Genomic DNA, 25,037 nt, shown 5'->3' on the forward strand with positions numbered 1-25,037 from the left:
ACTATGCCCCAATGGCCTTAAAGGCTCAGTTCATTAAGTTATCAAAGAGTCTGAGAGTGCTAACTTCTAGCAATATTGAGCTTATTGACCTACAATTTAGAGGCTGAATTAGTCATATTTATCAAATCAAATTAAACTGCAGACCAAATTAGAACCCTTTTCGAAACATAGAAAAAGTAGGCTATCGTCAATTCATTTTTCTCTGACTCTTTAATCCCAATTTCAGTCAGTGGGGTAAATGGAGGCTATTTTTCCGGCAATCTGCGGGCGTGATAGTTTCACTCGGCCGTCCGTATAGTTTGAGTCTATTATTAATTGGGTCGCCAAAAGTAATCTAAATACAATTATCTGATATCTTCAAGCTCAAATTATATGATCTAGTATACAGAATGCTTAAAATATCCATTTAATTAAATCAGAGCAACATAAAGAAAACGCGTGAGATCTTTAAGGTATAATAAATGCTGAAATGGGCTTTTGACTGATTTATTCGCGTGTTCCAGGAACAATACCAGAACAAGACGTTCATCTGTAAGAGGTGCTGGCAGGATGGCGAGGACAGAGTGGTCATTCCCAAGACTGCTCAATCTGGCGACTCTGTCTGGAGTGGACTTGTCAAGTACGCTTGGCAGGGGTCAGTACTTTCCGAATTTTTTTCCTAAGTGAAGTAATATATTCGGTGCTTTTGATGAAAGTAAGCGATTTTTTGTCGATTTTAAGTGACCAGAAGCGGGTATTTGACAAAAAATATTGAGCAATTGTTAGATGACGCGTATCAGTAAATATTCAATTTTTTTGATGATAGAAATAAATTTATGTAAGTAGACCACCCAGCATAAAGTACTGAATTTATGTTTATTTTACTCGTTGTACAAAGTTGCTGTGTTTTTCAGCTGTTATTGTCATATGTTGCTGTGTTTTTCAGCTACGTGTTGGAGTGTCCCAAATGTGGTGTGATATACAACAGTAGGAAGTACTGGTATGGCAACAAGAACCCAGAGGAGGAGTGTGTAAGGGTGGAGATTGCACACGTGTGGCCTGATGCCAACCAGATATTCCAGGCAAGACTACACTTAACATCATTAAAATATTTTTGATTGCTGGGTGTGGATTATCTGGTTGATGGCTACGAAGTTTATAGCAATTATTGTAAACGTGTGTGTCTTTATGCAAAATTTTCGCTTGACAGTTTTGACTTTTCGAGTGACTTTTACGCCCTTGACTTTTTGCATTTCGCGTGATCTAAAATTCTCTCTCAATCACAATTTCAAGCAGCTGAACTCAATTTGCGGCAATTTAATACTAAAAGTCAAATGAAAAGTGCGCCGAAACTGGTGCCATTTTTCACTTTAAATCTTAACAGTGGTATTTGTTAACCTCTAATGTGGTTATTTTGAAGCCCACTATTGAACTTCTTAGTCCCATTTAGACCCCCCCCCGACTGGAGCAGGCTCCAATTGATTAGAGCTCCCACTAGTCGTTTGAGAGCAATTCTTCCGACGTTTAGTTGGTTATGTTTGGCCTTCTCTCGTTTATTTTATGACTTGAAAAGGAGTATTGGCTTTCTTGAATGTTTTTTTACCCGGACGTATTATTTGCTAAGGCGGCATTTGGCCCTAAAATCAAAAGTGCGCAAAATTGACGGATTGGAACATTTTTCACTGGGCTATTAAAGTTTTTTTGTTCATGCGTCGCATTGAATGAATGACTTTAACTTTGAATAGTTATTTTTTGACAAAACAGGGCTTATATAAAGGTTTAGCCTTTTTCACCTATTTTTAGCGTTTTTTGTTTGCAGTTAGGTTTTTTGTTATTTTATCATCGAATGATCACAAAAATAAAGCACCATGATGCTTAGAAAACAAAAATGTGATTTCATTAGTGTGTTTCAATGAAAAATTTGGCTAAAAATTCTAAAATTTTCTGGATTTTTAATATTAATTGTTTTTGAACGGACTTTTTGTGCAATCATTTCTTTAAGGCAGAGCACAACTTTGGACCCTTTTCGAACAAGTTTTCTGGCCAATTCGGCTATACCCATCGAAAAAAGTTTTCGATCAACCTCAAAAGGATAGGGATTGATGTGATTTATGATTCTAAGAGCAAATTTTTTGAATTGCAATAAGAAGTTAGTTTGTCATTGAAGTCTTTGCTTTAACATTTGTCCATCTTAACTTTGTTTGTCAACGTGGTTGCTCTCATATTAACCAGTAATTCTACGTTTGGAGCTTTTATCATCTTAATCGCATATTAGACTTGAAGATAAAACTTTTATCTCTGTATGTGATGTTTCTTCAAATAGCTGTTTTACTGGCTGCGGTGCGGTCTCTATATGTAAACGTTCGTTTTTGGTGATTTTTGTTAACTTTTTGTTCTCGAAACTTGATTAAATTGTGTCTAAGTTTGGTGAATTTCTCTAATTTTGTAGTTTCCTGCCTATTTGATGCTGTCGTTCTTCTCAGAATATTTTGCTTAGGCCAATTGCTTTTTGAATAGTTTTTTTAGATGTTATTTCTTTCTGAAGAGACAGTTGAAGGGTTGATCGGTCATTTGAGAATCTTACAATTTTTTTTATTGTTTGCAGGTTTTTGTGCACTTTTTTTGTTCCTCGTTGAGAGGGCTCATTGCATGTGGTCTTTATCATTTAAGTTGTTTCACAAGTAATCGTTTTGGTTCTTCATTCGTTTGTCTCTACTTGAATAAAAGGTATTGTTTTCGCCATCATTAGTGTATCCTTTTTTGATCAGAAACTATCTGTATCAGGCGGTCCGTTTAAACTAGTTGTTCTGGAGTTCGAATTTCTGAACAATTTTTCAGATTTCATTCAGTTTTTGCTTCTCTTTTTAATTCTTTCAAATTAAGTAACGTGTTAATAGCCGCCGTCAGCCTCTCAACGGCTATGATTTGGGCGTTTTTTTTTAAATTCGCTTTACCTTTTGATCACGATTTTTGTTTTAAATTGGTCACGATTTTCACGTTTGACTTCTGACTTACCTCACTCACTGTTTCAACTGAGTGGATTCTAAATTCTTTCACGCATTGAATTACGCAATGTAGTGAATACGGTTAATTTCAAAATTGCAATAGAACACAATCAAAAGAAACGGGATAAATCCATAAAGCCCGGTCATTAAGTCATAGTGCATCAGGTTATCAAAGTTCATTAGAGCGATTGCTAGCTGATATTAGTATTAAGCTTATTACCCTTCAATTTAAAACCTGAAGTATGTATAGGTTTAGAATCTAACTGAAACTGCACATTGAATTAGAACAATTTTACCCACAATGTAAACTCTTGAACTTCGCAATAAATTTTCTGCCTAACGATTTTGTGATCTTTTCCGTGTTTGCCCCCTACCCAGGTCAGTGTTGTCGCGCGTAAAATTCACTTGTTTTGTTGGAAAATTATTGTTTTGTGTGTGTGTGTGATTTTTCGTTGTGATAATAATTGATTAAGGTAACTTCATTTAAAAAGTTCAAATTGCACAAGTTTTTGGGCCATTTACTGCAGTCTGCCTGTCTTGTGTTCTATTTTGTCAAGATTTTTGTTCGACCATATGACGTCACGCTCACTGCAAATCATTTTTCATTCATGCGATTTCTCGACTGAAATGCGTGCGTGACGTCATCGTTAACTCTTATTAGGGCTAGGAATTTGTCCATGCGAATGAATAATTTTCTGGTAACAGCTGAGTTACCTCACTCACTGAAATTATTTTTCTCACTCTCAAATTGAATTTACTAATTTGATTTAATTTGAGACTGGAGGTCTGCGACGCCATGGCCTCTATTTTCTTGAAAAACTGCCGGCTATGTTTTTCATTGAAGAACATCGCTTTCAGCGCTTAAATGATCGCACAATAATGCTAGAGACCAACTTCGTAGTCATAAAATTGTGGTCGTCTTGTTGGTATTTTTTGTCATTTCTGTGCTGAACTCTGTGTGGTATGTATTTCGGATCGACGTAACATTTTTTTTTATTTAAATGTATCACCAAATGCAACTGGGTAAATAAATTTGCATACAATAATAACAAAGTTAATACATATAAGAATTTATTTCGAAAGCTGAAGCCATGTCTAGGGCACCAGAATAGATCTGTTCGTTGTGTTCATCACTCAAATTATAGAAATTGGTTTTCCACAAAGTTTTACGAACCCAACCAATGTGCGTATTGCTCGTCCGTTTTGGATTTACTAGGCTGTTTTCTTTCAGGCGTTTTGTCTTACAAAATTTAGTAATTAAGCCAATTATTTGAATACGCGTAACCAAATGGTTGGTTTATTTCATTAAAGCTAGAAAGGAGGCCTTTATTTTGCAATCGGTACAAAACCAAAATCGGCTGCTTTCCTTAGATTTCTGATCAAGCAAAGGTATGTAACAATTGAACGTTATTTCTGGGCAGTTTTTAAAGAAATAACGCTCTAAAAAAGTTTGACATCACAGCAATGTCAAGACATAAGAAAAACTTTTTCGTAGTTCATGTCTTATTTTTGAGACTACAGTCCACGAACTTAGCGCAGCTTGTTTTCTTGCAATCTGCCTGCAATCTTTTGACTTGATTCTGAAAATTACTTTGATTAGCCTGCCCATTTTTCGGTCAGCTAAAAGTATGCGGAAATTAGCATTGTTTTTTTATTAAAGAGCAAACATGATACCATTTACCTCAAGTATTCATCAATAACGGCAAACGTTTTTTGTTCAGAACCAAGAAAGCCTTTAACGAGCCTTCTTGTTTTTGTTTGTCATAAAATTTGAACTTCATTATGTTCAAACTTTTCATTTATACAGGGCAGTCATAACGCCTGTAGACAACTAGTGGATGGGTTGAGCAACGTAGCCGGCACTATATCCTCCTTGACCGCCAGACCCATTGGATACGTATCCGATTGGGCATCTGACCAAGTGGCACCCGACTACTGGGTACCCAACTGGGAGATCAAGGTTAGTAGTGAGCAGCGTTGAAATGATGGAAACTAAACTAGTAAGTTGCTCTCAAACGAAGTTTATAGCAATTATATTAGTCCTGGTATTTTTATTCGATCCGCATGCTACCAACTTTTCGTATGACGGCTTTTTCAACCCGGTAAACAGGTAAAGCCCGGAGAGCAGTAAGTTTCTCTTAGAGCATTACGGTTTACTAGTCTCTAAGTGCTCGATTCACCAGCCCCCCCCCCCCCCAGAAATTTGTTTTTAAATTAAAAGCGGTTTTGCGCGATTACCGATCATGGTCCGTGTAGGTTAGTTAGTGGTTAAGGTCACCTATTCTTATCCGGGGAGTGCTTCAGCTGTAACTTGAGTGACAAGGGCAGCTGCGATAGAGCTACTTTCCAATGAGTTTGACTCCGTTAATTCAATTTAGGAATGCCACCAATGTAAGCTGCCTTTCAAAGACGTCTCCTACTCAACAACCGCCGCAGATGTCTGTTATAACGACCAAGTATTTGAAGAGGAGCAAAACAGTTACAGAGCTTCCGAAGGGCACACCAACAGGCGCTCATCACATTCGCGGAGCCGAATGAACAACCAAACAGGTTAGCATGCAAAATTATTTGTTCTAATGCTTCGACATAGTTTCGAACAATGAAAGAGGAAATTCTACAAATATCCATTAGCCCCCTGTGATCGAGAACTGTGATCCTAGAGGACATTCAGCTGAAACAGAATGCCAGCATGTACGAAGTAGACGTTCGAAGTATCGTTAATTTCTTAGTAGAAGTAGTAAGCCCAGACTCTATCATCAGGAAGTATATTTTACAGGCCAAGAACGTCATGATTCGGAGACCTTGACCAGGCACCACTGTCGAGCTTGCGGAAAGGGTTTCTGCGACTCTTGCAGTAGCTACAGAATGCCAGTTCCAGAGCGAGGATGGGGCGACGAGGCTGTGCGAGTGTGCTTCTCTTGCTACAAAAAGTCATCCAATAATAACAATAAAAATGAAGGTCAATTTGTTTTGAAACTAAACATAAGCGATCACTACGCAATGAATCGCAGCGAGGGATTTTGGCTTGTCGGTTAAGTTGGCATTTTTGCTTTATGCTGAGCGCTTGCGTGTTTGATTTCCGTTAGTTTATGTATTTACAAGATCGATTTAAAAATTGCCTTCATGCGGTCTCAATTTGGTCGCTTCTCATTTTTTTTGCTATCGCACCGAAAGCTGAAATATTAGCTGACTGGGCCATTTCGGGCTTTGATAACCTTTTAATCATTGTTTGATTTCCCCTAGTGCTCTAATAATGCTCTAATGACACCCTTAGCTGACCTATTTAAAATAAAGAAAGAGTCTGACGATAATTGAAATCGAAGCGGGAATATACCGATGAAGCGCATTCATCAATATCCATTTCGAAATTTTTCTTTTGATCGGATTTAAGTGAGCCTAACATTTATCAGGATTTATTAAGCTTTGAATCTTGACTTCTAGAAGCAGGCTTGCGCGTAACTACGAACTCTTAAAAATTGTTAATACTTTTTGAATACATGTGGAAAAAAACAGATCCTTAACTCTGTAGAAATTATATAATGTGGGAAAAGCTTTTCTGGGCAAAAATCTTTAATCAAAAAATTGGTCTGTGCCCAAAAGTGTTTTTGTTCACCTGAATCAGCTATCATTTCAGAAGAACTGGACATCATTAGTCAGCTGTTTCTTCTTAGAAATTTTTTCATTTTTCTGATTTGTTCTTTATTCTATTAATGGATCATCTTGTCAAATTTGTAATTTTTTGGTCTTCTATTTGCCAGCATTCAGTGTATTTGACAAGCCAGCACTTAAGTTTTGACTTCGGTTTGTTTTTTTTCCTTTGGCTTCTTTGAATTGAAATTGAGTATCCTTCATCATATGCAGTCCTCGCCAGTTACCATCTAGTTTTATATGTAATACTTTTTTTTGTTCAGGATGAACCTGTTCGGAAGATTGCTCTAGATTCATGCAGTTGTGTTTATGCGCTTGAATATAAAGTTTGTAGCAATTATATAAGTCGTGTGGTCTTTTTATAGCTGCGAAGCTGTAAGCTGAGCGTAGCTATATTGCGGTGCTCTTGGTTTTTTACAATTCAAATAATTTTTACAATTCAAAGAATTTGAATTGTATTGGGGCGCTGTCTTTTTTTTTTAAGATCTGTTCACACATTTTCATGATTTTTGAAGTCAAATTGGAGTAGTGATTTTGGTCACACTGAAACAGGAAGTGGAGCGAAAAAGCGAGTGGAAAAATTTTTTCGCTCTAATTTTAAAGTAGAGTAAGAATACGGCGTTTGAACAAAAATTCGCTTTATCGGTAGTGGCTTTTTGTTCACATGCGGCAATTTCACTTTGATTTTTAGTGTTTTTTCGATTTTTTGGATTAGATTTTTTCTGAATGGTTTTTCCAATCCATTCATAGTCCGTTCTAGGTCTAGTTTTCTGTTTAGTCAATGAAAATTCTTTGAATTGTACGTCAGGACTTGTCCTGCTATGTTTTTTTTGTTTCGTCGTCTGACGCTCTTTTTTCGTTTTACATTTGTTCACACAGCAAAGCTGAAAAAGTCAAATTTTCTGAATGACTTCTTCCTCTCACTAACGGCATTTGCGCGCGTGACGTCATTTCTCACTCGCTTTAGCGAAAGTTTTTAGGTTATTTGCGTGATTAGATTTTGATCATACGTGACTTACCTCACTAAATAAAATGACTTTTGCGCTTTAAAACTTAAGTTTATTTTGAATTTGTTTAAGGTCAAAGGAACTACTATGTGCAGTAAAGGTCCCTAATAAGAGGCTTCTGTGGAATGAATTTTAACAAGCTTTATTAATTTATCGCTGAATGTTTTTTAGCCTAGTTTTTTGAGCGGCGTCGATTTTTTTTTCAATTTAGATCTGTATCTGTTTCTATCTCTATTATTTGGCACAAAGGTCTGTTCTTTCGCAGCTATTCCGGCAATCTGCCGGCTATGTTATACAATTTATGCTTGACCGATTTCTTTTTTGTCTGACCCTTTTGACTTACAATTGCTCTCGAACGAAATTTGCAGCAATTATAGTAACGTGTTGGTCTTTTTTATGCAAAATTTCTGCTTGACCGATTTGACTTTTTGATTGAGTTTTGTGCCCTTGCCTTTTTCATTTTGCGTTATTAATAGCCACCCTCAGCTTCTCAGCAGGCTATTATTGCGCTCCTGTTTTTATTTCCTTGAATAAACGTTGGTTTCGCTTGACCTCATTTTGCCACCTATTTGACATTTTACATGAAATCTTTTTGACTTCTGTGGGCTAGTTTGATTGTTCTTTCATTCTGCTCAATTTGATTTTCAACAGCAGATATTCAGCAAATCAACCTAAATGGAACAGAATTAGTATCGAAAAACGAAATCAAAAATAGAAATGAGATAAACCCATAAAGGCCATTTTTATTTTGTTCTTATAAGTTACAGTTACAATCTCTATTGCTAATTGGTATTGATACTAGGGCCTGTATCCTCCCATTAAGTGAAAGGAATATGTCTGACAACAAAATGTAATCAAAATAATTCACACTTTAAAAATAGTTTCTTACAGCAATCAGTTTTTCCACTTCTTTCTGTTCTTCAATCCCAATCGGGGTTATGGGAATCAACAGCGGCTATTTGTTGGCAATCTGCCGGATATATTTATAATTTAGCTCCTGCTTACAAGTGTCATTAGCGGAACTCAAGCGGCGGCAGTTCGCTAACAAAAGTCAAATGAAAAGTGCGCCGAAATTGTTATCATTTGAAACCCCATTGGCGATTTTGGTCCCCCACTGCAACAGGCTTTAATAGATTAGAGCTCCCAGTAGTTGTTCGAGAGGATATCTCTCGACGTTAGTCGTTTATGTTTCTTCCTTAAAATTGGATAAACAGAAAACGCCCACAGGGCTCTAGGTTTGTTTGTCAGGTTAGTTTTTTAGGTTTTTTTTATCTAATTCGTATCTATTTTGTGTTTTAGGCCTACATGACATTGTACTCAAAGTGAAGTTTGCCGGAATTCTTGGAAACCTGTGTATCTTTTTAATGCATAATTTTGCTTAACAGTTTTTGCACTTTTGTTCTATAACATTATTTGACTTATTCAGTGACTTCTTCGTACTTGAGTTCTTCATTTTTAGTGAAGTTGCTTTCATTGTGCTATAAAGTTTCTAATATAAAAGCGATTAAGATCATTTGGTAATCAAAGCGATTGTAGCTTTATGGTTAAGATGTAATTAAAATAGTTCACTTTAAAAACATCCTTACAGCAATCAGTTTTACCACTTTTTTCTGTTCAATCCCAGTCGGGGTTATGGGAGGCAACGGTGGCTATTTGTAGGCAATCTGCCTGGTATTTTTAAAATTTAGCTCTTACTTACAAGTGTCGATAGCGGAAATCAAGTGGCGGCAGTTCCTTAATAAAAGTCAAATGAAAAGTGCGCCGAAATTGATGTCATTTGAAGCCCCATTGGCGGTTTTGGTCGCCCCACTGAAACAGGCTGCAATAGATTAGAGCTCCCAGTAGTTGTTCGAGGAATTCTCTCGACGTTAATCGTTTGTGTTTGTTCCTTAAAACAAGATAAACAGATAACGCCCACAGGGCCTTAAGTTTGTTTGTCAGGTTAGTTTTTTAGGCTTTTTTTAATCTAATTCGTATCTATTTTGTGTTTTAGGCCTACATGACACTGTACTCAAAGTGAAGTTTGCCGGAATTTTTGAAAACATATGTGTCTTTTATGCATAATTTCGGTTGACAATTTTTGCTCTTTTGTTCAAGAACATTATTTGACTTATTCAGTGACTTCTTCGCGCTTGTGTTCTTTATTTTTAGTGAAGATGCTTTCGTTTTGGTATGAAGTTTATTATACAAAAGCGATTGAGATCAATTGGTAATCAGAGCCATTGCAGCTTTATGGTTAAGATGAAATCAAAATAGTTCACACTTTTAGAAAAATCCTTACAGCAATCAGTTTTACCACTTTTTTCTGTTCTTCAATCCCAGTCGGTGTTATGGGAGTCAACGGCGGCTATTTGTATGCAATCTGCATGTTATTTTTAAAATTTAGCTCTTACAAGTGTCGATAGCGGAACTCAAGTGGCGGCAGTTCCTTAATAAAAGTCAAATGAAAAGTGCACCGAAATTGATGTCATATGAAACCCCATTGGCGATTTTGGTCCCCCCACTGAAACAGGCTGCAATAGATTAGAGCACCCAGTAGTTGTTCGAGATGAATTCTCTCGACGTTAGTCGTTTGTGTTTTTTCCTTGAAACGGGATAAACAGAAAACACCCACAGGGCATTAAGTTTGTTTGTCAGGTTAGTTTTTTAGGTTTTTTAAAATCTAATTCGTATCTATTTTGTGTTTTAAGGCCTACATGACATTGTACTCAAAGTGAAGTTTGCCGGAATTCTTGGAAACCTGTGTATCTTTTTAATGCATAATTTTGCTTAACAGTTTTTGCACTTTTGTACTCGAACAGTATTTGACTTATTCAGTGACTTCTTCGCGCTTGAGTTCTTCATTTTTAGTGAAGTTGCTTTCATTGTGGTATAAAGTTTCTAAAATAAAAGCGATTGAGGTCAATTGGTAATCAAAGCCATTGCGGCTTTATGGTTAAGATGTAATCAAAATAGTTCACACTTTTAGAAAAATCCTTACAGCAATCATTTTTACCACTTTTTTCTGTTCTTCAATCCCAGTCGGGGTTATGGGAGTCAACGGCGGCTATTTGTAGGCAATCTGCCTGGTATTTTTAAAATTTAAGCTCTTACTTACAAGTGTCGATACCGGAACTCAAGTGCCGGTAGTTCCCTAATAAAAGTCAAGTGAAAAGTGCGCCGAAATTGATGTCATATGAAACCCCATTGGCGATTTTGGTCCCCCCACTGAAACAGGCCGCTATAGATTAGAGCTCCCAGTAGTTGTTCGAGCAATTCTCTCGACGTTAGTCGTTTGTGTTTGTTCCTTAAAACGGGATAAACAGATAACGCCCACAGTGCATTTAATTTGTTTGTCAGGTTAGTTTTTTAGGCTTTTTAAATCTAATTCGTATCTATTTTGTGTTTTAGGCCTACATGACACTGTACTCAAAGTGAAGTTTGCCGGAATTTTTGAAAACATATGTGTCTTTTATGCATAATTTCGGTTGACAATTTTTGCTCTTTTGTTCTAGTACATTATTTGACTTTTTCAGTGACTTCTTCGCGCTTGCGTTCTTTATTTTTAGTGAAGTTGCTTTCATTTTGGTATGAAGTTTCTTATACAGAAGCGATTGAGATCAATTGGTAATCAAAGCCATTGCAGCTTTATTATTAAGATGTAATCAAAATAGTTCACACTTTAAGAAATCCTTACAGCACTCATTTTTACCACTTTTTTCTGTTCTTCAATCCCAGTCGGGGTTATGGGAGTCAACGGCGGCTATTTGTAGGCAATCTGCCTGGTATTTTTAAAATTTAAGCTCTTACTTACAAGTGTCGATACCGGAACTCAAGTGCCGGTAGTTCCCTAATAAACGTCAAGTGAAAAGTGCGCCGAAATTGATGTCATATGAAACCCCATTGGCGATTTTGGTCCCCCCACTGAAACAGGCCGCTTTAGATTAGAGCTCCCAGTAGTTGTTCGAGGAATTCTCTCGACGTTAGTCGTTTGTGTTTGTTCCTTAAAACGGGATAAACAGATAACGCCCACAGTGCATTTAATTTGTTTGTCAGGTTAGTTTTTTAGGTTTTTTTAACTAATTCGTATCTATTTTGTGTTTTAGGCCTACATGACATTGTACTCAAAGTGAAGTTTGCCGGAATTCTTGGAAACCTGTGTATCTTTTTAATGCATAATTTTGCCCAACCGTTTTTGCACTTTTGTTCTAGAACATTATTTGACTTATTCAGTGACTTCTTCGTACTTGAGTTCTTCATTTTTAGTGAAATTGCTTTCATTGTGCTATAAAGTTTCTAATATAAAAGCGATTAAGATCATTTGGTAATCAAAGCGATTGTAGCTTTATGGTTAAGATGTAATTAAAATAGTTCACTTTAAAAACATCCTTACAGCAATCAGTTTTACCACTTTTTTCTGTTCTTCAATCCCAGTCGAAGTTATGGGAGTCAACGGTGGCTATTTGTAGGCAATCTGCCTGGTTTTTTTTAAAATTTAGCTCTTACAAGTGTCGATAGCGGAAATCAAGTGGCGGCAGTTCCTTAATAAAAGTCAAATGAAAAGTGCACCGAAATTGATGTCATATGAAACCCCATTGGCGATTTTGGTCCCCCCACTGAAACAGGCTGCAATAGATTAGAGCACCCAGTAGTTGTTCGAGATGAATTCTCTCGACGTTAGTCGTTTGTGTTTTTTCCTTGAAACGGGATAAACAGAAAACACCCACAGGGCATTAAGTTTGTTTGTCAGGTTAGTTTTTTTAGGTTTTTTAAAATCTAATTCGTATCTATTTTGTGTTTTAAGGCCTACATGACATTGTACTCAAAGTGAAGTTTGCCGGAATTCTTGGAAACCTGTGTATCTTTTTAATGCATAATTTTGCTTAACAGTTTTTGCACTTTTGTACTCGAACATTATTTGACTTATTCAGTGACTTCTTCGCGCTTGAGTTCTTCATTTTTAGTGAAGTTGCTTTCATTGTGGTATAAAGTTTCTAAAACAAAAGCGATTGAGGTCAATTGGTAATCAAAGCCATTGCGGCTTTATGGTTAAGATGTAATCAAAATAGTTCACACTTTTAGAAAAATCCTTACAGCAATCAGTTTTACCACTTTTTTCTGTTCTTCAATCCCAGTCGGGGTTATGGGAGTCAACGGCAGCTATTTGTAGGCAATCTGCCTGGTATTTTTAAAATTTAAGCTCTTACTTACAAGTGTCGATACCGGAACTCAAGTGCCGGTAGTTCCCTAATAAAAGTCAAGTGAAAAGTGCGCCGAAATTGATGTCATATGAAACCCCATTGGCGATTTTGGTCCCCCCACTGAAACAGGCCGCTATAGATTAGAGCTCCCAGTAGTTGTTCGAGGAATTCTCTCGACGTTAGTCGTTTGTGTTTGTTCCTTAAAACGGGATAAACAGATAACGCCCACAGTGCATTAAATTTGTTTGTCAGGTTAGTTTTTTAGGCTTTTTAAATCTAATTCGTATCTATTTTGTGTTTTAGGCCTACATGACACTGTACTCAAAGTGAAGTTTGCCGGAATTTTTGAAAACATATGTGTCTTTTATGCATAATTTCGGTTGACAATTTTTGCTCTTTTGTTCTAGAACATTATTTGACTTATTCAGTGACTTCTTCGCGCTTGCGTTCTTTATTTTTAGTGAAGTTGCTTTCATTTTGGTATGAAGTTTCTTATACAAAAGCGATTGAGATCAATTGGTAATCAAAGCCATTGCAGCTTTATTATTAAGATGTAATCAAAATAGTTCACACTTTAAGAAAAATCCTTACAGCACTCATTTTTACCACTTTTTTCTGTTGTTCAATCCCAGTCGGGGTTATGGGAGTCAACGGCGGCTATTTGTATGCAATCTGCATGTTATTTTTAAAATTTAGCTCTTACAAGTGTCGATAGCGGAACTCAAGTGGCGGCAGTTCCTTAATAAAAGTCAAATGAAAAGTGCGCCGAAATTGATGTCATCTGAAACCCCATTGGCGATTATTCCCCCCCCCCCACTGAAACAGGCTGCAATAAATTAGAGCACCCAGTAGTTGTTCGAGAGGAATTCTCTCGACGTTAGTCGTTTGTGTTTTTTCCTTGAAACGGGATAAACAGAAAACACCCACAGGGCATTAAGTTTGTTTGTCAGGTTAGTTTTTTAGGTTTTTTAAAATCTAATTCGTATCTATTTTGTGTTTTAAGGCCTACATGACATTGTACTTAAAGTGAAGTTTGTCGGAATTCTTGGAAACCAGTGTATCTTTTTAATGCATAATTTTGCTTAACAGTTTTTGCACTTTTGTTCTAGAACATTATTCAGTGACTTCTTCGCGCTTGAGTTCTTCATTTTTAGTGAAGTTGCTTGCATTGTGGTATAAAGTTTTTAATATAAAAGCGATTGAGATCAATTGGTAATCAAAGCAATTGTAGCTTTATGGTTAAGATGTAATCAAAATAGTTCACACTTTTTTCTGCTCTTCAATCCCAATCGGGGTTATGGGAATCAACAGCGGCTATTTGTCGGCAATCTGCCGGCCATATTTAAAATTTATCTCTTACTTACAAGTGTCCTTAGCGGAATTCAAGTGGTGGCAGTTCGCTAATAAAAGTCAAATGAAAAGTGCGCCGAAATTGATGTCATGGACTGTTTCTTCCATGAAAAGTGCGCTGAAATTGATGTCATGGACTGCAATCGTGGAGGTCTGAGGTCCGAACTCATATGAGGTCGTTTTTTACACTCTCTCTGAATGCATTTGCCCATGTCTGTCCTTAATTAGTTGGTATATTTTGGTTTTATAATGGTAATTTTGTCACATTGGGTATTTTGTCCTGACACCCAATTTTTTCGCGGATTGTTTGTATCGAAAGTGCGTGGAAGCTAATTCTACTTCTCAATTTAAGGGATAGGGTCTGTTGGGAACACTAATGCCTTCATCCTTTGTATGAGTGTCGACAGTACACTACATCATGTTGAGATCGTCTTCAAATTGCAATACTTATGTGACACCTAAGGCCATAAAACTAGTTTCAACGATAGCGCAGATGAAATTTTCTCACCGCGCCTAATCCTCCAGGCCCTCCCAAGCTCAAGGTACCCATAAGCAAAACCAAACCTCGCCTGTCGAGAGCAATTCTTCCTACGATAGTCGGTTAGTCGTTTTTGACATTGGTTGAGTTCAACATTTAATTTTTCAGCAGACAAAGATAGTGCAAAGGGGGTGGTTGTTGATGAGCGTGCATATCAGCAGGTGAAGCCACGTATAATTACGGAGGCAGTCAGGAGCTCAGTGGCCGTCATCTCATCTGCTGTCGAAATACCAAAAGGTAAATTCGTGGTTATTCTCAACTATTCGTCTAAAGATCTTTCATTGAAAACAGTTGAGGCTAAAGCATGAATTACGTTGTTGCGGAACTGCTTGTTATATTAACCAAATGATATCAAGCAGAACTTTGTCCAACCGTAGATTTTAAAGATCTAAGGGAATGGCTTTTTGTAGAAGGAAAATGCTTGCTGCTGTACATCTTAAGAATTGAAAACTTGACAATGATATAAAATGAAGGAAACGTCCAATTTTAAGTTTCGAAAAATGTAGTTCAAAGTTTTAACATAATATTTGTATCGTCACATGCATAGATTTAATCCATTTCAATTAGTGCATTAATTTGTTGTTTAGCAACCGTGTTGGACTACACACGACCTGCGTACTGGACTGAAGATAGCAAACTGACCAATTGCTTTTGCTGTGAGCGACTGTTTGATCCTGTAAAGCTACGATTCCACCACTGTCGTTGCTGTGGCAACGGAGTCTGTGATCCATGCTCACCACACAGAGTGCCTGTTCCGATTAGAGGCTGGGATTACCCTGTCAGGGTGTGTAATCAGTGCTTCAAAACAGGTGTATTCTCGTGAGGAACATGTGATGGAGCGGAGCGGATCAGGATAGTTGATTGTTTAATTCCCAATATGCATTGCTGTTGGATGGTTTTGCTATCTGCGATTAAGTGGAACAAGATAAATGCAAACATTCTATCAATATCATGACGAACTCGAGCAGTTAAATAATGGATATGATGTCAATAAGGAAATAAGATCAATCAAATTTACATTTGTGCTTCTATTGTGGCTTCTATGAAATTACCAATAATCACTGCTAATGCATCAAGTCACAGTAATTACCATAAAGAAACGGCCAAGTTGGACTACTTTGTTCTGAAGTTGTTTGTTACGATTAGGAGCAGATTCATCTAGACATCTCATTTCTTTTTACCTAAAATCGGGAGAAATTAATTGGACAATTAAATGGTGGAGCATCATGGGTATGTTCTACTAACTATATAAGTAGTGACGTTTGCTCTGGAGTTCTAGATGTTTTCTCAATGCTGCTTTATCAAAAAAATGGGTTTAATTTTAGTGGTTTAAACTTGTCACATCTACGTGATATCAAATATAGTTTTTATTGTACAATGTAAGTCCAATTCGACCCTCGATATAAGTTTTTACCATAATGCATTGACAGTATGAATTAATTTTATAACCTGTCATCAAGGCCATTAGATTATACTACCAATAAGGGGGTGTGAAGATGATTATCATGTTCACCAGGGTAGAGAAAACAGTCCCAACATTGCTTCGGGGCGTAAGTCTGTTCCTAATTGTCATTTCTACAATGAACATTTTGGACTCGTAAATGCCATTCGATTATTTGTCTGCACAATAGGCAGATTTTTGGCGCTGGCCGAAATTGATTCTCTCCAATGTTACATTCAAAAAGTGAGTTAATTGGACTTTGATTTACGATTTGGTTAAAATCAGTCAACTTCGGCCTTTAGTAGATTAGTTTTGCTGATTATTTGCATAATGCAAGTGAGTCATACCAATTGCTCATTTACGTGCGGGATCATATTTAAATATTTTGCTAAATTTAAATTGTTTTTCACGTAGATTACAGTGTTTAGTCAGTCTATCCTTTTGCTTACATTCCCTATTGTAGTTTAGTATATATATACTACGTCATTTAAATAAATCAACTTCTTTGTTCACTCATTCTGTGCTGGTGGTCATTCAGAAATTTGAGTTGGTCAGAACTTTCATTCTAATTGAGTTGGTTTCAATAAATTGACGATATTATCAAAATGTTCAGTTTTAAACGCTGGTTTTGCACTTTTACAACGAGCGGTCAAACGTATACAACATACATGCACCAAAGACAACAATGAAAGATGGTAAAAATGCTTATTCGTAGTTTGTTCACTTTCTTTTCAGATCGAATTTGTCTAACCTTGTACAAACAATTGCTACTTGTGCACCAAAAACTTGATAAAAATTTGCAAGTGTTTGAACTTTTTGAAACTGTAGCAGATTTTGAACATTTGTTATTTACTAACTGACTGATTTTTTCATACCAAATGCCGACCATTATTGGGTTCGAAGGCAGTGCTAACAAGATTGGAATCGGAATTATTCGTGATGGCGAAGTTCTCTCGAATCCCAGACATACGTATATTACTCCGCCGGGTGAGGGATTTATTCCGCGTGAAACAGCCAGACATCACCAGAAGTGGATAATGCCCATTTTAGAGGAGGCTTTGCAGAAGGCAAAGATTACTTTTAAAGAGATTGATGCAATTGCGTACACAAAAGGACCAGGTTTGTAGTGTATGAAATGTTAATTGCTCTCAATATTTTGTCAGACAGATTTTCTGACTTTTCATTTCAAATTTTAACCCTTGAATTCTTAATTTTTGCGCGCGCTAAATCGTTCTTTTCTAGAATTAGAGACTGCGGAATTCAAATGAGCGTTCAAATTGGCAGCAATTTACCCCAAACATTAATCCGATACGTGAACATCATTACTCAACTTCTGAAATTCCAGTTGACATCGTTTTTCTCCTAATTGTTTGATATCATTTCTTTCGACGTCGTTAGATGTGTTTTTGACCCCTTTTATATAAATGTCTGGTATTTTTCTGCGCAGTCTTGTAATTTACAGTCTTGTATTTTTCAGCGCAAATGTTCCTGAGCTTTTACCTGTCAACGCAAAATGTATTTTTATGGCTGCGAAGCTGTAAGATGAGCGGAGCTTTATTGCGGTGCTCTTGGTTTTTTACAATTCAAAGAATTTGAATTGCATTGGGGCGCTGTCTTTTTACGACTCGAAGAGGAGTATTGGAGAAGTCCTTTTTACGACTCGAAGAGGAGTATTGGAGAAGTCCTTTTTTAATCAATTTTATTGGAGTGATTTTTGAAGCGGGAAATGAAACGCGTGAAAAAATTGGAGTGATTTTGATGCTGAACAAAAGTGAAGAGCAGAGCGAAAAGAGTGGTTTTTGTTCATAACGCTGAAATTGATGTGTGAAAAAAATTTTCTCTAAGCGAGCGAATTTTTTTGTTCACGTGCGGCTTTTAAAAGCAGTTTTTTGCAACGGACGATGGTTATGAGGTTTGATTATAATATTGTATTAGTTTTAGGCTTGTTCTGATAGGAATTGAAGGTTTCAAGTAGTTAATTTGAGGTTAATGCTAATTTGGAGGTTTTTCATGTATTTTGCTAATTTTCGGGCTAATTTTTTTTTGTTTTTTGACGATTGTTTTGTTTTACTGGCTTAAATGGGTATCGAAAAGACTCCTTCTACTTAAGTAAAGTTTATATAACGATTGGTTACAGTTTTGTGCATATGAATCATTTTTTTATTGAGAAAAATGACGAAAATTGGAACTATTTTTCTTAACTTTTTGCAGTTTTTTTTTTTGGTTATTAGACAAGTTTCTTAGCCTATTATGACTTACGTATTGTTTTGTGAGCATCTTTATACCCGATTGGATGAAAGGAATTTTTCTTTGGATTTATATGCTTTTGTAAAATCAAAAAATTTATTAACTTTTTTCAGTTTTTTTAGTGCAAGTTGTTACGATTTTTTTTTCATAATTTGGCCTCAAGTATTTAAAAAAAATTCGCATAAGTGGTGTTACTAAGTGCTAATTGTTTTGATGAAATAAGTTTAGATGAAATAGTTCTTTCGGGATCTCGAGTTATAACAAAGTTTTATCAGATTTTTAATAATCATATTTTAACACATTTGATTTTATTGTTTACTTTTTTTTGTTTTATGGTTTTGTTTCATAAACCTAAAATATTGGAGGCACCTTTTGTCTGATGAGTGGTTGGATGGCGATTAAATGGATTTCCACTTCGAGTCGTTTCCGGAATTTTCCGGTTATCTTCAATTAATTTTATTGGAGTGATTTTTGAAGCGGGAATTGAAACGCGTGCAAAAATTTTGGAGGTGAACAAAAGTGAAGAGTGGAGCGAAAAGAGAGTGGTTTTTGTTCATACCGCTGTTTTTGAGAGCGCAAAAAATTGATGTGTGAAAAATATTTTCTCTAAGCGAGCGAATTTTTTTTGTTCACGTGCGGCTTTTAGAAGCAGTTTTTTGCAACTTTTGATGGTTCTGGTAGGATTTGAAGGTTTCAAACAGTAAATTTGAGTTTAGTGCTAATTTGCAGATTTTTGATCATTTTTGCTAATTTTTAGACAAAATTTAATGATTTTTTGCCTGTTTTTTTGTTTTAATGCTTTAAATGGGATTTGGATAGAAGCATGTTACTTTAGAAATATTCAGATACCAATTGGCTAAAGTTTTCTTGGTATAACTCATTTTTTTTCTGAGAAAAATTGTCAGAGAAATTGAGAAATTTAATCCATTTTTCTTATTTTTTTTTTTAAGTTATTCTTTTTTTTAATCTTGGACCAATATCTTAGCCTTCTATGACTTGCCCATTGTTTTGCGAGTTTTTCATTGCTCTAATTGCTAAGGAACTTTATTCGGCTTTATGTTCCCTTGTACTATAAAAAAAACTCCAGTTAAAAAAATTGAGTTAGTTTTTTCAATTTGTTTTTGAATGCCGTCTCTATTTTTCCTTAATTTTTTTGTGGCATTTGTTGAAGATCAGGGTTCACAATAGTTGTTCAGTTGTTTAGTCATAAGGATGGGCAATTTTCTCCTACGAGTCGTTTCCGGAATTCTTCCGGCTATGTTTTTTTAGATCTGTTCACACATTTTCATGATTTTTGAAGTCAAATTGGAGTAGTGATTTTGGTCACGCCGAAACAGGAAGTAGACTGAAAAAGCGAGTAGTTTTGCGGCGTGAAATTTTTCGCTCTAAATTTAAAGCAGAGTGAGAAAATGGCGTTTGAACAAAAATTCGCTTTCTCGCTAGTGGTTTTTTGTTCACATGCGGCAATTTCACTTTAATTTTCACTGTTTTTTCAATTTTCTGGAGCGGATTTTTTTTCTAAATGGTTTTCTCAATAAATGGTTTCTCGCTAGTGATTTTTTGTTCACATGCGGAAATTTCACTTTGGATTTACTCTTTTCGATTTTTTTGATCGGATTTTTTTCTGGATGGTTTTCCTAATCCATTTATAGTTCATTCTAGATCTATTTTTTTGTTTGAACCAAATTTCCATTTCTCGCTAGTGGCTTTTTTTTCAAGTGCGGCTTTTTGACATTGAGTTTCTGTTTTTTTCAAAATTTCATCTGATTTTTTGAAATGGTTTTCCCAATTCACTCAGTGTGTTCTGGGTGTAGTTTTTCTTCAGTCAATGAAAATTCTTTGAATTGTACGTCAGGACTTGTCCTGTTATTTTTTGTATAGTCGTCTGACGCTCTTTTTCGTTTTACATTTCTCCACACAGCAAACCTGAAAAAGTCAAATTTTCTGAATGAGTTCTTCCTCTCACTAACGGCGTTTGCGCGCGTGACGAAATTTCTCACAACCTTTAGCAAAAGTTTTTTTTTGCGTGTTTAGATTTTGATCACAAATGAGTTACCTCACTCAATAAAATGACTTTAAAACTTTGGTTTAATTTGAAATTGTTTAAGGTCAAAGGAACGCATACGTGCAGTAAAGGTCCCTAATAAGAGGCTTCTGCGGGATGAATTTCAACAAGCTTTATTAATTTGTCGATGAATGTTTTTTACCTAGCTTTGTGAGCGGCGTCGATTTTTTTTCAATTTGGGTCTGTCTCTGTTTCTATCTCTAATATACGGCACCTAGGTCTATTCTTTCGCAGCTATTCCGGCAATCTGTCGGCTATGTTTATTACAGCTGCGAAGCTGTAAGATGAGCGGAGCTTTATTGCGGTGCTCTTGGTTTTTTTTACATTTCAAAGAATTTGAATTGTATTGGGGCGCTGTCTTTTTTTAAGATCTGTTCACACATTATTATTATTTTTGAAGTCAAATTGGAGTAGTGATTTTGGTCACGCCGAAACGGGAAATGGAACGAAAAAGCGAGTGGTTTTGCGTTGTGAAAATTTTTGCTCTTTTTTTAAAATAGAATGAGAAAACGGTTTTTGAACAAAAATTTGCTTTCTCGCTCGTGATTTTCTGCTCATAATCGGCAATTTCACTTTGATTTTTAGGTTTTTTGATTTTACTGTATTTCAATTTTTTGGATCGGATTTTTTTCAAAATGGTTTTTGCAATCCATTCATAGTTCATTCTAGACCTAGTTTGTTGTTTGAACCAAACTTCCATTTCTTGCTTGTGAGTTTTTGTTCACATGCGGCATTTTGACTTTGATTTTCTGTTTTTTTTTATTTGATTTTTTAGAAAACAGGTTCCCAATTCAATCATAGGCCGTTCTAGTTCTAGTTTTGTGTTTAGTCAATGAAAATAAATTGAATTGTACGCCAGGGCTTGTCCTGCTGTTTTTTTGTTTCGTCTTCTGACGCTTTTTTTCGTTTTACATTTGTTCACACAGCAAAGCTAAAAAGTCAAATTTTCTGAATTAATTCCTCATCTCACTTACGGCGTTTGCGCGCGTGACGTCATTTCTCACTCTCTGTAGCCAAAGTTTTTTTTTCGTGATTAGATTTTGATCACAGGTGACTTAACTCACTCAATAAAATGACTTTTGCACTTTAAAACTCAAGTTTTATTTGAATTTTTTAAGGTCAAAGGAACTGATATGTGCAGTAAGGGTCCCTAATAGGAGGCTTCTGTGGGATAAATTTTAACCAGCTTTATTTATTTATTGCTGAATGTTTTTTAGCTATGTTTTTGAGCGGAATCGATTTTTTTTTAATTTAGGTCTGTCTGTTTCTATCCCTAATATACGGCACCTAGGTCTATTCTTTCGCAGCTATTCCGGCAATCTGTCGGCTTTGTTAATTATAGCTGCAAAGCTGTAAGCTGAGCGGAGCTTTATTGCGGTGATCTTAGTTTTTTTTTCGTTTCGTCGTCTGAAGCTCTTTCGTTTTACATTTGTTCACACAGCAAAGCTGAAAAGGTCAAATTTTCTGAATGAATTCTTCATCTCACTAACGGCGTTTGCGCGCGTGACGTCATTTCTCACTCTCTTTAGCCAAAGTTTTTTTGCGTGATTAGATTTTGATCACAGGTGACTTAACTCACTCAATAAAATGACTTTTGCACTTTAAAACTTAAGTTTAATTTGAATTTGTTTAATGTCAAAGGAACTCATATGTGCAGTAAGGGTCCCTAATAAGAGGCCTCTGTGCGATAATTTTTAACCGGCTTTATTAACTTATTGCTGAATGTTTTCTCATAGGTTTTTGAGCGGAATCGATTTTTTTTAAATTTAGGTCTGTCTGTTTCTATCCCTAATATACGGCACCTAGGTCTATTCTTTCGCAGCTATTCCTGCAATCTATCGGATTTGTTAATTATAGCTGCAAAGCTGTAAGCTGAGCGGAGCTTTAATGCGGGGATCTTAGTTTTTTTCGTTTCGTCGTCTGAAGCCCTTTTTCGTTTTACATTTGTTCACACAGCAAAGCTGAAAAGCTCAAATTCTCTGAATTAATTTTCTTCTTACTAGGCTTTTGCGCGCGTGATGTCATTTCTCACTCTCTTTATCAAAAGTTTTTTTGCGTGATTAGATTTCGATCATTAGTGAATTACGTCACTCAATAAAATGACTTTTGCACTTTAAAACTCAAGTTTAATTTGATTTAGTTTAATTTATTTAATGTCAAAGGAACTCATATGTGCAGTTAGGGTCCCTAATAAGAGTCTTCTGTGGGATAAATTTTAACCAGCTTTAATAATTTATTGCTGAATGTTTTTTACCTAGGTGTTTGAGCGGAGTCGATTTTTTTAATTTAGGTCTGCCTCAGTTCCTATCTCTATTATACCGCACTCAGCTGTATTATTTCGCAGCTATTCCGGCAATCTGCCGGCTTTTTTTAAGGTATTGTTTTATTAATTATTGAACCAGCTTGTATTTGTTTTTGTTCAGTTATTTGTGACTGTTCGTTCCATTTCTTTTAGGTAAAAAAAACATCAGATTTTTTAATTTGTTCTTTTCAAAGAGTTAATGGAATTTTTAATTTTGCGAACATTTTGCTGTAGTTTTGCGCGTTTTTTGAGTTAATTTTGGTTAAATTAATATCCGCTGTCGCCCTTTTAATGGCTATGATTTAGGCGCTCTCCTTTTCTTTTTTTACGATTCAAGGTACTTGAATTGTATTGGGGCGCTGTCTTTCTTTTTCGAGAATTTTTGCAAGAATATTTTTCGATCTTCAGCTACATTTGTTTTTGTTTTCCTCTGTTATCTGTATCACCTATTTTTTTATCGCTTCATCCCTCAATTGATGGTGGTTTTTTGACAATAGCTGTTTTCGTGTCGAACATGTAAAAAATGTTTTCTGAAGTTTTTCCAGAAATTTTTGGCAGGTGTTATTTTTTCCTCTTGCTGTTTCAAATGATTGTTTTCTAGTTGTGATCAGTTTTCTAATTCGAGTTGTTTCCGGATTTTTTCGGCTACGTTTTTTTGATGATCTGTTCACACATTTTCATGATTTTTGAATCCAAATTGGGGTAGTGATTTTGGTCTCGCCTAAACAGGAAATGGAGCCAAGAAGCCAGTGGTTTTGCGGCGTGAAATAGTTTTGCTGCAATTTAGAGACAGTGATAAAACGGTGTTTGAACAAAAATTCGCTTTCTCGCTAGTGGCTTTTAGTTCACATGCGGAAATTTCTTTTCGATTTTTACTGTTTTTTTTATTCATTGGATCGGATTTTTTTTCTAAATGATTTTTCCAATCAAGTCATAGTTCATTCTTGGCCTAGTTTTTTGTTTGAACCAAATTTCCATTTCTCGTTAGTCGTCTTTTGTTCACATGCGGCATTTCGTTTTTAATTTTCTGTTCTTTATCTGATTTTTATAGAATTGGTTTTCCAATTCACTCAAAAAATGTTCTAGGTCTAGTTTTTTGTCTAGTCAGTGAAAATTCTTTGAATTCTACGTCAGGATTTGTCCTGCTTTGTTTTTTTAATTCGCTTTACCTTTTGATCGCGTTTTTCGTTTTCATAAGTCAATATTTTCACGCTTGACTTCTGATTTACCTCGCTTATATTTTCAACTGAATAGATCTCAAATTCTCTCACGCATTGAATTACGGAATGTAGTGAATACGGTCAAAGTCAAAAGATCAAAATGAAAAGAAACAGGATAATGATATGAAGCCCGGTTATTAAGTCATGGTGCTTTAGGTTATCAAAGTTCAATAGAGCGATTGCTAGCTGGTATTAGTGTTATGCTTAATAGCGTTCAGTTTGGAAGCTGATTTTAGTGTAATTTCAGAATTTGAAACCGAATTTGCAGAATTGCACACCAAACAAAAAAATTTGACACATTGGAAAAAATTGAAACTTTGTAATTTTTCAACCTGTTTTTCCTTCTTTGAGTTTTTTTGTCGTCTGATTTGTTGTTTTGTATATTAAGCCGCATTGACAACAAAAAGGGCAATGCAATACAATGTATCTCTGGACTCGCAATTGGTCGAAATTTTTCACAGGATCTTGTTCTGCCTTTTCTTCTATTTCTATTTTTCATTACATTTTTTTTTGCTTTAGCGAACTTTGCCGCTTTTTTCTACCCAAAACGAGTTCTGCGTCAAAACACTGTGAAATGAACTGTCAGTATCAAAAAATGAACTCAAAATTATAAACCTATTTGACCAGACAGATTCTCGGTCTTTGAACCTTGTTCGAATTAGTCTTATTAATAGCCGCCGTCAGCCTCTCAACGGCTATCATTTAGCAGCCCTCCTTTTTTAAATTTGCTTTAACTTTTGATCACGTTTTTGTTTTACATAAGTCACAATTTTCACGCTTGATTTTTGACTTATTTCACTGACTGTTTCAATTGAATGGATTATATATTCTCTCATGTAATGAATTACGTAATGTAGTGAATATGGCCAATGTCAAAATAGTGCAAAATAAAAAGAACGGGATATACCGATAAAGCCCGGTCATTAAGTCAGTGCATTAGGTTATCAAAGTTCATTAAAGTGGTTGCTAGCTGGGATTAGTATTATGCTTAGTAGCGTTCAGTTTTAGAAGCTGAATTAATTTATTTTGGAATCTATTCAAATATGCAGAATCTG

The 25,037-nt window shown here is 35.8% G+C and overlaps 2 protein-coding genes across 4 annotated transcripts in view; one reads left to right on the top strand and one right to left on the bottom strand.

Annotated features, from left to right (window-relative positions):
• LOC142349646 (zinc finger FYVE domain-containing protein 1-like) overlaps positions 1-25,037 on the top strand; it is a 482,388-nt gene that overhangs the window by 447,676 nt on the left and 9,675 nt on the right. Inside the window, exons 11-17 of one of the 3 annotated variants that reach the window (XM_075401358.1) lie at positions 504-634; positions 926-1,061; positions 4,792-4,944; positions 5,363-5,534; positions 5,761-5,943; positions 14,816-14,944; positions 15,295-16,756. In XM_075401358.1, the coding sequence (XP_075257473.1) occupies positions 504-634; positions 926-1,061; positions 4,792-4,944; positions 5,363-5,534; positions 5,761-5,943; positions 14,816-14,944; positions 15,295-15,530 (1,140 nt within the window). In that variant the 3' untranslated portion in view covers positions 15,531-16,756. Of the gene's footprint in view, positions 1-503; positions 635-925; positions 1,062-4,791; positions 4,945-5,362; positions 5,535-5,760; positions 5,944-14,815; positions 14,945-15,294; positions 16,757-25,037 lie in introns of those variants that run through there. The other 2 variants (XM_075401360.1, XM_075401359.1) reach the window with 2 other exon arrangements.
• Positions 1-25,037, bottom strand: part of LOC142349649 (elongation factor Tu-like) — a 317,975-nt gene that overhangs the window by 185,446 nt on the left and 107,492 nt on the right. The gene's annotated exons all lie outside the window — the stretch shown is intronic.

This window comes from Convolutriloba macropyga, chromosome 11 (assembly GCF_964194025.1).
Source record: "Convolutriloba macropyga chromosome 11, txConMacr16.3, whole genome shotgun sequence".
In the NCBI taxonomy this organism is placed as follows: Eukaryota; Metazoa; Xenacoelomorpha; order Acoela; family Convolutidae; genus Convolutriloba; species Convolutriloba macropyga.